Source organism: Cricetulus griseus, chromosome 2 (genome assembly GCF_003668045.3).
Source record: "Cricetulus griseus strain 17A/GY chromosome 2, alternate assembly CriGri-PICRH-1.0, whole genome shotgun sequence".
Classification (NCBI taxonomy): Eukaryota; Metazoa; Chordata; class Mammalia; order Rodentia; family Cricetidae; genus Cricetulus; species Cricetulus griseus.
The window spans coordinates 59,430,721-59,444,764 of record NC_048595.1 but is presented as its reverse complement, the minus strand read 5'-3'; the positions used below and the strand labels follow the sequence as shown (position 1 = coordinate 59,444,764).

General features: G+C 39.1%; 2 protein-coding genes and 1 pseudogene across 2 annotated transcripts; all 3 read right to left on the bottom strand.

The window, feature by feature from the left end:
* Positions 1 to 627: 627 nt before the first annotated feature.
* Positions 628 to 1,188, bottom strand: LOC100751221 (interferon alpha-12). The gene has a single exon (XM_027400516.1). The coding sequence runs from the start codon at positions 1,186 to 1,188 to the stop codon at positions 628 to 630; it is 561 nt and encodes a 186-aa protein (XP_027256317.1).
* Positions 1,189 to 5,987: 4,799 nt separating this feature from the next.
* LOC100765269 (interferon alpha-9) lies at positions 5,988 to 6,539 on the bottom strand. Its single transcript, XM_027400345.1, has one exon. The coding sequence runs from the start codon at positions 6,537 to 6,539 to the stop codon at positions 5,988 to 5,990; it is 552 nt and encodes a 183-aa protein (XP_027256146.1).
* Positions 6,540 to 11,228: 4,689 nt separating this feature from the next.
* LOC100761773 lies at positions 11,229 to 11,764 on the bottom strand (annotated as a pseudogene).
* Between the last annotated feature and the right edge of the window lie 2,280 nt (positions 11,765 to 14,044).

Genomic DNA, 14,044 nt, shown 5'->3' with positions numbered 1-14,044 from the left:
TCAAAGGCCACCCAGATCTACATAAGAGTGAATCCATCCAAAAGAAAATTATAGCTCACACCTTTAATCCCAAAATTAGGAAAGCATATAAGACACAAGCAAGGTCTCAATGAGGCATTCCTTCTTCAGCCACACTGAGAAGAGACAGCAGTTTGAGACTTGGTGAAGAACTCCTGCATGGATTAGCACTTTCAGCCTGAGCTAGAGATGAGAGCTAGTGGCCAGCTGATTTGCTTTTCTGATATTCAGCTTGAAGTTTGAACCAAAATATCAGTCTCTGGGTCATTTATTTTTTTTGTGTTACAAGAAATAAAGAATGAAGGAACAAAATATGATTGACTTAGGAAGAATTTATAGAAAAAACAAATCTATAACATATTATAACACAAAATATGTCTCATTACATAGTAAATAAATAAATAGATAGATACATAGATCTGATCGGTTGGAGAACAAGTGACTTAACATATGGACAGGAGCATTGTTCCTTGCTGCTGAAATCATCTAGGCAGGCTGATTGAGTTCATAACAAATGAGAATTTTGAGACTGCAGAATCTTCCCAGTGAGGTGCAGTGTCCTAGTCCAGGAGAGTCCTCTCCACTTTGCTCAGGACTTACTCCTTCTCCTTACTCAAATCTTGCCAGCAAGTTGGCTGAGGCAGACAGGGCTCTCCAGACTTCTGCTCTGACCACCTCCCAGGCACAGGGGCTGTGGTTCTTCTCTCTCAGGTAGGCAGTGATCCTGTGGAAGTATTTCCTCACAGCCACCAGGGAGTCTTCCTGGCTCAGGGAAGTTTTCTGCACCCCCTCCTGCTGCATCAGACAGGCTCGCAGGTCACTGAGTTGCTGGTGGAGGCCAGTGCAGAATGTGTCTAGAAGGGTTGTCTCCCAAGCAGCAGATGAGTCCTTTGAGCTGAAGAGGATGAGGACCTGCTGGGTCAGCTGCTGCAGGACAGGGATGGCTTGAGTCTTCTGGATGTGCTGGACATCCACCTTCTCCAGAGGGAATGCAAAGTCCTTTCTGTCCTTCAGGCAGGAGAGAGGGGAGAGTCTCCTCATTTGTGCCAGGAGTGTCAAGGCTCTCTTGTTCCTGAGGTTATGAGTCTGAGGCAGGTGACATCCCAGACAGCATGCTGACCAGTAGCTCATCACCACCAGAGACATCAGAAAAGCACAGGATCTAGTCATTGTGGGTGGTGGAGATGCTGCTTGTCCTATGGGCTGTTGGTCCTGAACCTTCCCCTTGAGGGTCTCTGAAGACCATCCTGTGTGCATATGTCTTAAATAAGAGAAAGCACCAGTTTCCATTTTCTAATTTTCCTCCCATTACTTTCCCATGTCCCTTTCACTTTCTTTTAGTCATTCTCTGTGAGTGTCTGTCTTTTTTCCAGTCATTTTTGTTTTCTTTATTTCTCTAATTTCACTGCTCCCTTCAGGAAAGCTTCTTTAGATTTTATTTTATTTAATTCATTAATTATCACTGACTTTTATATCACAGATATACATTACATTGTGAAATTACTCACATGTAAAGAATGAAAACTTTCATCTAATAGTTGTCTTGAAAAGTTCTTGAATTTAGTGGTGCAATGGGATTTTTGTGGGTTGTATTTATTTCTTCATATAGCTATTCAAATTGTAATATAAATTTTGTTACAAATTATTTCTTCTAAATGTACACTAATGATATTTCATGTAGTGGTACAAATCAGAATCTTATATATACTGATTTAAATATTAAAAAATTAATCACATCCCATGGTTTGTTTATATGCATTGGAGACCTGCCCTTTCATGAATAGAAAAGAGAAGAGGAGTGGACTTGGGGGTGGGTCCAAAGGAGTTGTGGGGGGGCTTGGTAGGAGAAGAGTGAGGGGAAACTGTAATCTGGATGCAAAATAAATAAATAAATAAATAAATAAATAAATAAATAAATAGATGTAAAAGTTTAGTTAGTTTTTCTAGTTGTCATAAGTTGAATTAATATTAAATTATATGAAAGATCAAGTTTTGTTTGTAGTGTATATTAGGTATCTATCTAATGCTTGTCCAAGGGTCATTATGGCACAATCAGTAAAGAGATTCCTGATGAAGGCTGACAAATTGATGTTGATCCACTGTGTTATGGTGTGTGTGTGTGTGTGTGAAACTGATTCCTGTGAGGTGTCTTTTCATACCACATGCTTGCTGTGAAAAGAACTTGCTGGCACACTCACACAAACACACATTCATGTCATCTCTTTCACATATGTAAACACACACATATGTATACAAATTGTCATAAACTTGAGGTATTCTATCAGATAGAATAGTTTTCGTTCTGCCAATGTGTATAATTTTACTGATATGATGTTGGCTTCATCGTGGTTGTACTTTCCTTTGAATTTTCATTGAATAGAAATTTTATTTCTTTTTTCTAATTTCCTAGAGAGAAGAATCTGACATTTCTTTGTGGTATTGAGCTGAGATTGTGATGTCACTTGAAATGAAAGCAAAAGGAAGGAAGTGATATCTTCAAATTGGGAAGCAATAGCAACAGTGTTAGTAATGTTCAAATTAAGAGTTCAATGTCCTTGAAATAAAATGATATTACTTAAAACTGTGGGCAATTTTGAAAGTAATCTAGATATTCAATGCAATCCCAGTCAAAACCTCAACGAATTTCTTCTAAACAACATCAATATAGCATGCCTGTGGAAACAGGAAGCTGCTAGATAGCAGGACTATAAAGAATAAGAGCAATGGCAATGGTGTCAAAGTGTCTGACATTTTACATTACACATTGCTTCTCACAGAGGGCAAGTGCATCTCTCTGTCCTCAGAGAAGCTCCTCTATTAGTAGATGGCTGGACACAGACACTGACAGTGGTCAATGTGCGGAGAATGGGTGACTGTAAATCATCAATCTGCCTTTCCTGGCTCCCAGGTTCAGTGATCGTAACACACGTGGTCTCAGGAAGATCACAATGTCCAGTAGGAACTGTAGGAAACAGTGGTTTTGGACTCGGTAGAGTAGTTGTATGTACTTGTTGATAGCAGCTGTGACTGCAGGCACAAAGTCTGACTATGATCAAGACAGACAGATAAAATCTCAGTTTAAAGCAGGGAGAATGCCATGAAATTCACCCCTAGCTGAGGAACTATTTGCAACTGATGCCTGTTGGGAGAGGGAGATTCAGTTATCCTTAGTCAAGTGATTCCCCGAGAGGTTTACCCTGCTCCACTAGAGGGCAGTGTACCCATGCATAACTGGCAGCAATAGGCAAACTCAAAGTTTAATATATATATATATATATATATATATATATATATATATATATATATTATTGAAATTGAGTGTGATTAGCAGTGTGGATTTTAGAGGAATTTTACTTCCCCTGTTAGATTTATTCCATGGGATATTTTTGAGACTATTATGAGTGGAGTTTTTCCTCGACAATGCTAAGGTCAACTTGACACCAGATATTATCATTATCATGTTGGAAGAAGGAATCTTACTATGGAAGGTGGTTTTATAGAATCACTCTGTAAACAAGTCACTAAATCATCTTAATAGGAATGTGAAGCTCATGGTGAGTGATCTGACCCTTGGGCGGTTGGTCCTGAACAGCATAGATGCAGGCTGAGCAGGCCATGAGCCATCAAGGTAGTGGGCAGTGGTCATCCATGACCTCTGTTTTAGCCTCTATTCCTGCCTCATTTAATATCCTGCCCAACCTTCTCTCAATAATGGAATATTCTGTGGATTTTAAAATAAAACAAACCCTTTCCACCCAAAATGCTCTAGTATCATGCTGTGATACTTTATCACAGCAATAGAAACCATCATCAAGACATGGCTGATATCCCAATTATTCAATGTTTCCCAATGGCATATAAGAATGCCTCTCTTTTTTCATGTGCCATATTTTATTTTAGTTTTAAGATCTCAGTTATCTTTGGAATCCATATGAATTAATCTGATTAAAGCTGAGAGTCAAATGTCAGTTATCAGAGGGCAGAGAAGTCAAAGGGAGGTAGAGTTTAGGAATACTTGATCAAAGGTACTGAGCCACAATGTGACACAAGTAAGATATTCTGGATGTCGCCTGTATAGCATGCTGCCTATACACACAGAGTAATTCTGTGTATAGGAGAGAAGCAATATGTTACCATTAATAAAGAAGAACTACGAGATGGCTGTGTCAACTCATACCTTAACTCTATGCAGTGACATTGCTTTCACAATTATCTACTACTGAATACAGGTGTGTAAACTATATAGTGACAGAATGAGTTTAAAAGCATCAAAATTTTTTCAATGTATCTAACAGCTGACAAATAAGATGAAACAAGAATATTAAAAATTTATTGAACAGGGAGTGCAAACTTGTATGACCACTTTGGAAATCTGTATGGTGGTTTCTCAGGAAAATGAAAATCAGTCTAACTCAAGATCCAGCAATCCCTCTCTTAGGCATACACTCAAAGAATGCACATTCATACAACAAGGACATATGTTCAATAATGTTCATAGAAGCGTTATTTGTAATAGCCAGAACCTGGAAGCAACCTAGATGTCCCTCAACTGAAGAATGGATGAAGAAGGAAGAGGAGAAAAAGCCATGAAATTGAGAAGGAAGAGTGGTGTTTCAAATGATTGATTTTAGAGGATTTCACTTCCCTTGTGGGATTTATTCCGAGATATTTCATGAGGCCATTATGAAGGGGTTGATTTCCTGATTTCTTACTGGCATGTTCATCTGTGGTAAATGCAGAATAGTCAGTTTTCTGTGATCTATTTTTATAGCTGTATGTGGTCTCATTCATATTTAGAACACAAAAACTGTTAAACTCATAGGAGTTGAGTTAGAGGAAAGGTAACAGAGGTCAGGGAGGTCTGAGAGAGGGTTAACTGGGAAATATATGTCAAAGATGAAGTCACAACCTCACAGGAGCTCGATTCTCTGGCTTCTTACTGGACAGCATGCTAATGCGCATACAAAGAATACTGTGGTGAGATATTGTTTATGATTTATTAAAACTTGCCTGAGGACTCAGAAAGCAAAATCAACCACAAGCCACAGAAGCCAGGCACAGACCTGTAATCCCAGCAACCAGAAACTAAGAGGTAGTGGTACACAACTTTAATCCTAGGACTCACGATTGAAAGGTAGCGGGATCTCTCTGACTTCAAGGCTATCCAGGGATACATGAGATTGAGTCAGTCTAAAAGAGTGACAGACCACATGCCTTTAATCCTGGCACTAGAGGGTTATAAAAGATAGAAGAAGGGCCTTCAGTAGTCAGTATGAGGTATTCATTTTCCAGCCATGCTAAGGAGAGGTTACAGTCTGAGGCTTGGTGAGAGATCATGGAGACAGGATCAGCCCATTCAGCCTGAGGTAGAGGTAAGAAGCTAGTGTCCAGCTTTGATTTTTTGATATTCAACTTGAGGTTTGAACCCCAGCATCTGTCTATGATCATTTATTAATTAGTGTTACAGCATACTATATACTGTAGAGAAGTAGAGGGATGAATTTAGGATTTGTCTAAACACTATACATTGTATACATTTATCCAGTGCAAGTTTTCAACACTGTGTACATTTGTATAATTTGTATGGTGTACAGTATCAACTTTAAAAGACTGGAATAATTGAAAAACTACAGAATTAGCAAATCAAAAGTGTTTTATACAACAAAATTTAATAAAAAAGAAAATAATTTAATTGCATATGATGATTGCTACATTAAAGGAAATACAAAACTTGAAGATTTAACTTAGATAACTTAAATTATATAAATAGTAAAATAAATAAATAGATACACACATACACAGATGTACTTAAATGGATGCAAGAACAAATAATTTTTACATACAGACAAAAATTGGCTCTGTTTTGCTGAAACATCTAGGCTAAAATGAGTAAGAGTTTTTAAAGGAGAATTTATGCAATGAGTTGCGGTGTCCTAGTCCAGGAGAGTCCTCTCCACTTTGCTCAGGACTTACTCCTTCTCCTCACTCAATCTTGCCAGTAAGTTGACTGAGGAAGACAGGGCTCTCCAGACTTCTGCTCTGACCACCTCCCAGGCACAGGGGCTGTGGTTCTTCTCTCTCAGGTAGACAGTGATCCTGTGGAAGTATTTCCTCACAGCCATTAGGGAGTCCTGCATCACCACCTGCTGCTTCAGACAGGCTTGTTGGTCACTGAGCAGCTGATGGAGCTCATCACAGAATGTGTCTAGGAGGGTTGTCTCCCAAGCAGCAGATGACTCATTTGAGCTGAAGAGGATCAGGGCCTGCTGGGTCAGCTCCTGCAGGACAGACATGGCTTGAGCCTTCTGGATGTGCTGGGCATCCACCTTCTCCACAGGCGATGCAAAGTCCTTTCTGTCCTTCAGGCAGGAGAAAGGGGAGAGTCTCATCATTTCCTTCAGGAGTGTCAAGGCTGTCTTTTCCCCAGGCTTAGGAGTTAGAGACAGTTCACATCCCAGACAGCAGGTTAACCAGTAGCTCATCACCACCATGGCCATCAGGAAAGCACAGGGTTTAGCCATTGTGGATGTTGCAGCTGCTGCTGATCCTCTGGGCTCTGAGGTCCTGAACCTTCCCCTCTAGGTTCTCTGAAGACCATGCCATGAGCATCTCTCTTAAATAGGAAAAAAAAAACCAAACACTATTTTCCATTTTCTGAATGTTGTCCCCTCACTTTCCAATTGTCTTTTCAATTTGGTTAACTCATTCTCTCCTAGTTTCTGGGATTTTTTCTAAACATTTTTGGTTTTCATCTTTGCTTCCTCTTTTACTGCTGCCCTCAGAAAGTGGGTTTACAGCTTTTCTTTTTGTAACTGGAATTGTCATTAACTCTTACACCGCAGACCATCCTTTTTGGTTTTCCAGTTTACACATTATATATAAAGAAAACATTTTCTCTGAAACTTGTATTTAAAAGTTACTGAAATTCACTTTACCATAATATTATATATATATATATATATATATATATATATATATATATAAATCATAATGTAAGGTATGACCCAAATTGTTTCAAAATTAAAAGATTTATGCTCATGATAGTGGTGGCACACACCTTTTATCCCAGTACTGGGGAGGCTAAGGTAGGCATATCTCTGATTTTAAGGCAAGCCTGGTCTACTGAGAGTTCCAGAACAACCAGGGCTACTCAAAGAAACTCTGTCTAAAAAAATCAAAATAGAAAAAAAGTACTGATATTAATGGCATAATTAATATTTCTCCAATGTTTTCAGGCTTTATTAAGTTACTTTCTTGAACTTGCCTCCATTAACTCTAACATTAATTTATATAAAATATTAATTGAGTCATCAGTGTATCTTCTTTATTCATCCAATGATTGTCATGCCATCATGAGAACTCGATGTGTAAAGGCTTGCTGCTCAAGCTTGGTGAGCTGAATTTGATTCCTGAAATCCATGGTTGAAATAGAGAAACCGACTCTTGCAAGTTGGACTCTGGCCACTACATACACACTTCGCAAGCTTGTGCCTACACACACACACACACTCAATGCATGCATGTACATACAGCACCCACACACCATTCACATGATACACATGTGATACACATGATACACACCCACATTCACACAGGTACACACACTCATTCATTCATTAACATGGGTACACACAGACACACAGTATCCTATACACATACACACATACATACACACTCACATAGATACACATAAATCATCACACACACTCAGATGCACACAAACACAATACACTCACTAACACCCACAGATACACACACTCACACAAATGCATACAGACACAGGAAGAAACACACTAATATACATTCACACAAATATGTGCACACACACACACAAATACACACACTACACACACAAATACACACAGAGAAATACACTCTCCTACACATGTATGCACACACAGTCACATGTGAGACAGATTTTCAATAATACATACACACACACAGGAACATACTAATGAACACATTCCGACATATAGAAATACATGCACACACCATCATTCAAACATAAACACTCACACACATACTCACACAGACACTCACACACATGCAAAAATTCCCACACATACACATACATTCATAAACACACACACACATATGCACAAAACACACAAATTCCACATATACACATAACATCTCTACACACACTCACACACACACACACACACACACACACACACACACACACACACGTGTGTGTGTATCTTATATACACATTCACACACATACATTCTCACATATACACACAAAACTCCCACACACAGACTCACATGCACAGACAAATAACCAGGCTGAGAAACACACAGACATATATATGCAGGCACATACTCAGACACGTACATACTACATACATGTAGTCACAAACACACACACACACACACACACACACACACACACACACACACACACACACACGAGTAATAGGCTATTAAAAATCTCAGAGCTAAATTTTCACTCATTTTGTCTCACAACTTTAGAACATGAATCCATGGATTACTGGATCCACTGCATAGTAGGAAGGCCATGTGATTCACAAAGTCACTCACTTCATGATGGCCGAAGGACAGACAGGGACAAAGTGTGTCCATAGGATGGAGTTCCCTAACCTTCCTCCAGCAAAGCCTCACTACCTCTAGTTCAGTCATCTGAAACAATTCATTGATTTGCATTGATACAGTTTGTTCCTTGAGGATGTGATGAAGCCTTATGTCCTAGGAGAACACTGCTCCCATGAGTACCAACCTCTAAAACACAGGAAACCTTGAGAGACATTTTGTATCCAAACCATGACATACATTCAGGTAAAGTGTCTGAACTTTGTATTTCAAAGGCTTAGGATTTGAAATGCTATGCCATGAGTACTATTAAAATAATAACAAATTTGCAATCATTTTAATCAGCATGTCATGTTTATCCTCATGCACAGGGCACTGTAGAGTGGTCCAGTCCCTATAAACAATGTTTGCAGCAAGTCATAATAGAAGCAGTTCTAGCTTCATCAAAATCTACAGCAGCTAGGGATCTGCATGGTCATTTTTGTGCATTTGCAAACTTGAAAGTCTTTCTCCTCATTCTATAAATAATACATAAATTAATTTAACTAATGGAAAGAAATAATGCTATATTGTTTTAGATTATGTAAAAAGACCTTCTGTGTCTGAGAACATTGGAGCCACCATTTGTTTGCGTCCAAACCATATCTGACTGGAATATTTTATTTTTTTATTTTTTATTTTTGGTTTTTCGAGACAAGGTTTCTCTGTGTAGCATTTGGAGCCTATCCTGGCACTCATTCTAGAGACCAGGCTGGCCTCGAACAAACAGAGATCCGCCTGCCTCTGCCTCCTGAGTGCTGGGATTAAAGGCGTGCCCCACCAACGCCCAGCAGAATATTTATTTTATGCTGTTGAAAAAACATCAGTTTCTACTATTTTCTGGGTATATACTGTCAATAGACATTGTAAACACATCCCCTCATCTCTGTGTCTATTGACCCAGGTGATGGATTCTTGGCTGTACAGACCCTTCTTAGTCTCTTGCATCTGCTCCACGACTTTCTGATGACTCTGTCTTGGAATCCTTATCCAGGAAGCCTGTCTGCCTTTCTGTCATTCCTGTGGATCCACATAAGTGATAAAACTAACCTTTAAATTTCAAATTTTAGGAAGGTGAAAGAAATGTAGGAATCTCTTAAGCATGTTATTTGGGATGCTCTAATGATACTTTAGTTTGTGTCTCTGTATGAAAGTCCATCAATCCTCCATTTCAAGAACAAAATTTTGTACCCATGCACACAACCATGCACATTCACACACACAAATGTACACACACAGATTTATTTAATTCATTTAATATGTATGCATTTGTCTTGAAAAGACAATATTTAGGCCTCAACTTCATTGCTTACTTTAGGTGGAAAGTGATGCACCATGGCCCCTTGGGCTTCTATAACTGCACAGTGGTTGGGCAGAGCCTTCATAGCACAGAGTCCCATCACAATGGAGAACCAGATAGTACTTTTCCTATTTATCCCCATAGGTGACTCATTACAAGCAAAGGGGTTCTCTGACATTTCTCCCTCTCAGGAATGAATTCCTGCAGGCCACAAGGCTGTGCTTCCTTGGTCCCTCAAATTCAGGATCAGTGTTGACCCCTTCCTTTCTGCCCACCTGCTGTGCACTGAGAACTACAGTGTTTTTCACCCTGTGACAATCACCCAGACCCTCAGTTCTGGTTCCTCCTTGGTATGTATGTGTGTGTGCAGATTCTGATTCCAGGATAGTTTTATTTCTTCAGTACCAATGGGACTTACTCAGAAGCTCTCAAGTTCATTTACACTCTCTACTGCACAGTGAAATCACATCCTCCCTTTTGTACCTTACTCCATGAGAGTGTGCTAACAAGGATGAATTCAGTACTCATACTGGAAGGCATGTCTTCTTGGTTTAAGTTTCATAAATCCTAGAAAGTTGCTGCTTTTATTTTTAATAGTTTATTTGAAGGACATTTGTTTTCAGTTAAACCCATAGAACTTGAGAATATTACAATAGGACTAGGTTGGGGAAGTCAGAGACAAGTAAGTCTGGGGTATAGTTGGCCAAAGAAGACTAAGTCACAATTTGGCAGGAGCAAGACATTCTGACTTACTACTGCACAGTTTGCTGGTTGTATGCACAGGAAAGTACTCTATACTGGAGAAATGTAGTGATATAAGTTTCATCATTAATGAATGAGAAGTGTGAGGTGGGCATATCTATCATTGAAACAATAGGCAATGCTAAATATCAACAATAATTTGCACCCTGGTCATGCATGTAATTTTTATAGTGAAGACTATCAGATCAAAACATTATAAATTTTTTAAGTGATGTAAAGAATGAAAAAGGCAAGTCAGATTCATTAAGGAATAATTTATAAAACATAGAAAATAATCTGTTTACACATGTATTCACCTCAATAAGAATATATACCACTACATTGTTATAATTGAAAAGAACTTGAGTCAAATAAATAGTTCAATCAACCAGTAAGTATGAAAATATGGAGAACAAATGCCTTTACATGTAGACCCAGTATTGGCCATTCCTAAGAAAGAACCTAGGCAGGTTCGTTGAGTTTGTGCTAAAATAATTAAGAATTTTGAGACTGCAGAATCTTCCCAGTGAGGTGCAGTGTCCTAGTCCAGGAGAGTCCTCTCCACTTTGGCTCAGGACTTACTCCTTCTCCTCACTCAATATTGCCAGCAAGTTGGCTGAGGAAGACAGGGCTCTCCAGACTTCTGCTCTGACCACCTCCCAGGCACAGGGGCTGTGGTTCTTCTCTCTCAGGTAGACAGTGATCCTGTGGAAGTATTTCCTCACAGCCACCAGGGAGTCTTCCTGGCTCAGGAGAGGTTCCTACATCCCCACCTGCTGCATCTGACAGCCTTGCAGGTCACTGAGCTGCTGGTGGAGGCCAGTGCAGAATGTGTCTAAGAGGGTTGTCTCCCAAGCAGCAGATGAGTCCTTTGAGCTGAAAAGGATCAGGACCTGCTGGGTCAGCTCCTTCAGGACAGGGATGGCTTGAGCCTTCTAGATGTGCTGGACATCCACCTTCTAGACAGAATGCAAAGGCTCTTCATTTGTGGAAGGAGTGTCAAGGCTCTTTTGTTCCTGAGATTATTAGTCTGAGGTAGTTCACATCCAAGAGAGCAGGTTGACCAGTAGTTCATCACCACCAAGGCCATCAGGAAAGCACAGGGCCTGGCCATTGTAGCTCTGGCAGGTGCTGCTGGTCCCCCTGGCTCTGTTTTGATCAATCTTCCCCCCTGGTTTCTCTGAAAACCTTACTGTATGCACATGTCTTTAGTGGGGGAAAACACTAGCTTCCACTTTTTGAATGTCCTTCCCTTACTTCCCAATTATTTTTCACTTTCACGCATTCATTCTCTGCTCTGTCTGAGAATTTTTTCATAAGCATTTTGGTTTTCATTGTTGTATCAACATCCCGTTCCCTCCCAACAAAACCATATTAGAAGTTCTCCAAATCATTTTTCATTAACTTTTACAATATGGATATATATTAAATATATGAAATTTACATATCTAATTTAAAGAATAAAACATGTTCGCTCAAAACATGTATTTAAAAAGTATCAAATGGCTCAGTTATCTACATTTGTGGAGCACACATGTGAGTATATGCTTGGTTTCAGAGAACCCATGTAAATTCAGGCACTGTAGCACATACCTGAACGCCTGAAAATTGGAAGATGACACAGACAGGTCCCTCAAGATTCCAGGCCATCAAATTTAACTGCAATGCAGATTCCTAGCTTAAGGGAGAGAACATCTCACAGAAACCAAGAGAGGCAGTGACTGGGGTAGCAACTGGATGTTGACATTTACTTCAACATCCATGAATATGAACATGCAAATGCAAACACACAAATGTGTATATATCCTACGTCAAACACACACTAGCAAAAAATATAAATTTAAAAAAGGAAATACAAATTGAGCCAGATATTGTTACTCCTATCCTTTTTCTTAACATTTGGGAGACAGAGGAACACTGATTTCTGTGTTGAAAGTAGGCATGGTCTAAATATATTGTTTCAGGACAGCAATAGACACCTAGAGAAACAGTAAAAAGAGAAGAAAAGAATGCTCAAATAAATTTAGAACGTCTAAGTCTCATACATTTATTGAAATGTAAGGATGAGTATATTATACCTAAATGTACAAATGTTACAGATATTGTACATTAAAAGTAAAGGAAATATATAAACAAACAAATAAATGAAGTATAAAGTCTGTCCTCTATTGAGCCTGTAGACAAATACATTTAACATCCACAAGCATCATGAGGTTAAATTAATTGCTGTCTGTTCCTAAAGAAATGTCTCTAAAGTAGGAGCCAGAGCCTTTTCAAAGTGACCATAGATGCATGGAAATATTTGAGATGACAGAGCAGTCAGAAAGACTATTTCAAACATTTTCATTTTCACAACTTTTCTCCATAGTGTTTTTTTTTTTTCCTTTTTTATGGTTCATTTGTGTGTTCTCTCTGTGACCTGAAACGCAAGACTCAGATACTGTTTGAAATAAAATGTTAATTTTCCAGGTAAGCTTCGGGTATATTAAATATAAATAGAAAGCGTTGTTCCAATGAGAAAGTTCTGTGGTAGAATGTCAAAGTGCATACACGTATGAAAAAATACACCAAATAACCAAATGTTTAGCTTAGTCTTCACCCCGTAGTTTCCCTTGCTTCCTGGAGATGATGCTCTCTCACCTCTATGAGTTTCCTTTACTGCATAGAGATTGGGCAGAGCCGTCATAGCACAGAGGCTCTTCAGTATGAAGAAGCAGACGATATTTTTCCGATTATTCCCATGGGTGACTCATTACCATTGATAGAGCTTCGCTAATAATTCTCTCTCTCAGGAACCAATTCTTGGGGTTGTGCGTCACTGTTCTTCAAAGTCAGGACTAATGTAGATATCTCCTTTTCTGTCTGCCATTTGAGCACCAAGGTCTACAGCGTTCTTCAACCTGTAACAAGTATCCCTACCCTGAATGCTGGTTCCTTCTTAGTCTGTATGTGGAGAGTCTGATGCCAGTGTGATGCCATTTTTCAAGTACCATGTGACTCACTCAGTGGCTTTTGAGTCTACCCACACTCTCTGCTGCACAGTGACACAATACCTTCCATCCTTCTCTTGTCCCCCAGCCCCTAAGAGTGTGCTCACCACATCCTGATGACTTCAGCTCTCATACTGGATATGGTGTTTGCTTGCTTTTTCACCATTCTAAATCCTAGAAGGTTACCGCCCTTAGTATGTTCGTGTGAAGGGCTTTTGTTTTCAGTCATTACTCGAATTTCTCAGGTTCTGAGTGCTAAGTAATCCCAGATGTTAATAGCAAAATGATGAGCTGCCTATATTGAAGAAGAAAATTTTCCACTTTTTCTTAATTTCATTATTAATAGATAAGTGTTGCCAACTATTCTTCTATGATGAACACTTACTCATTGAATACTTGTGTTT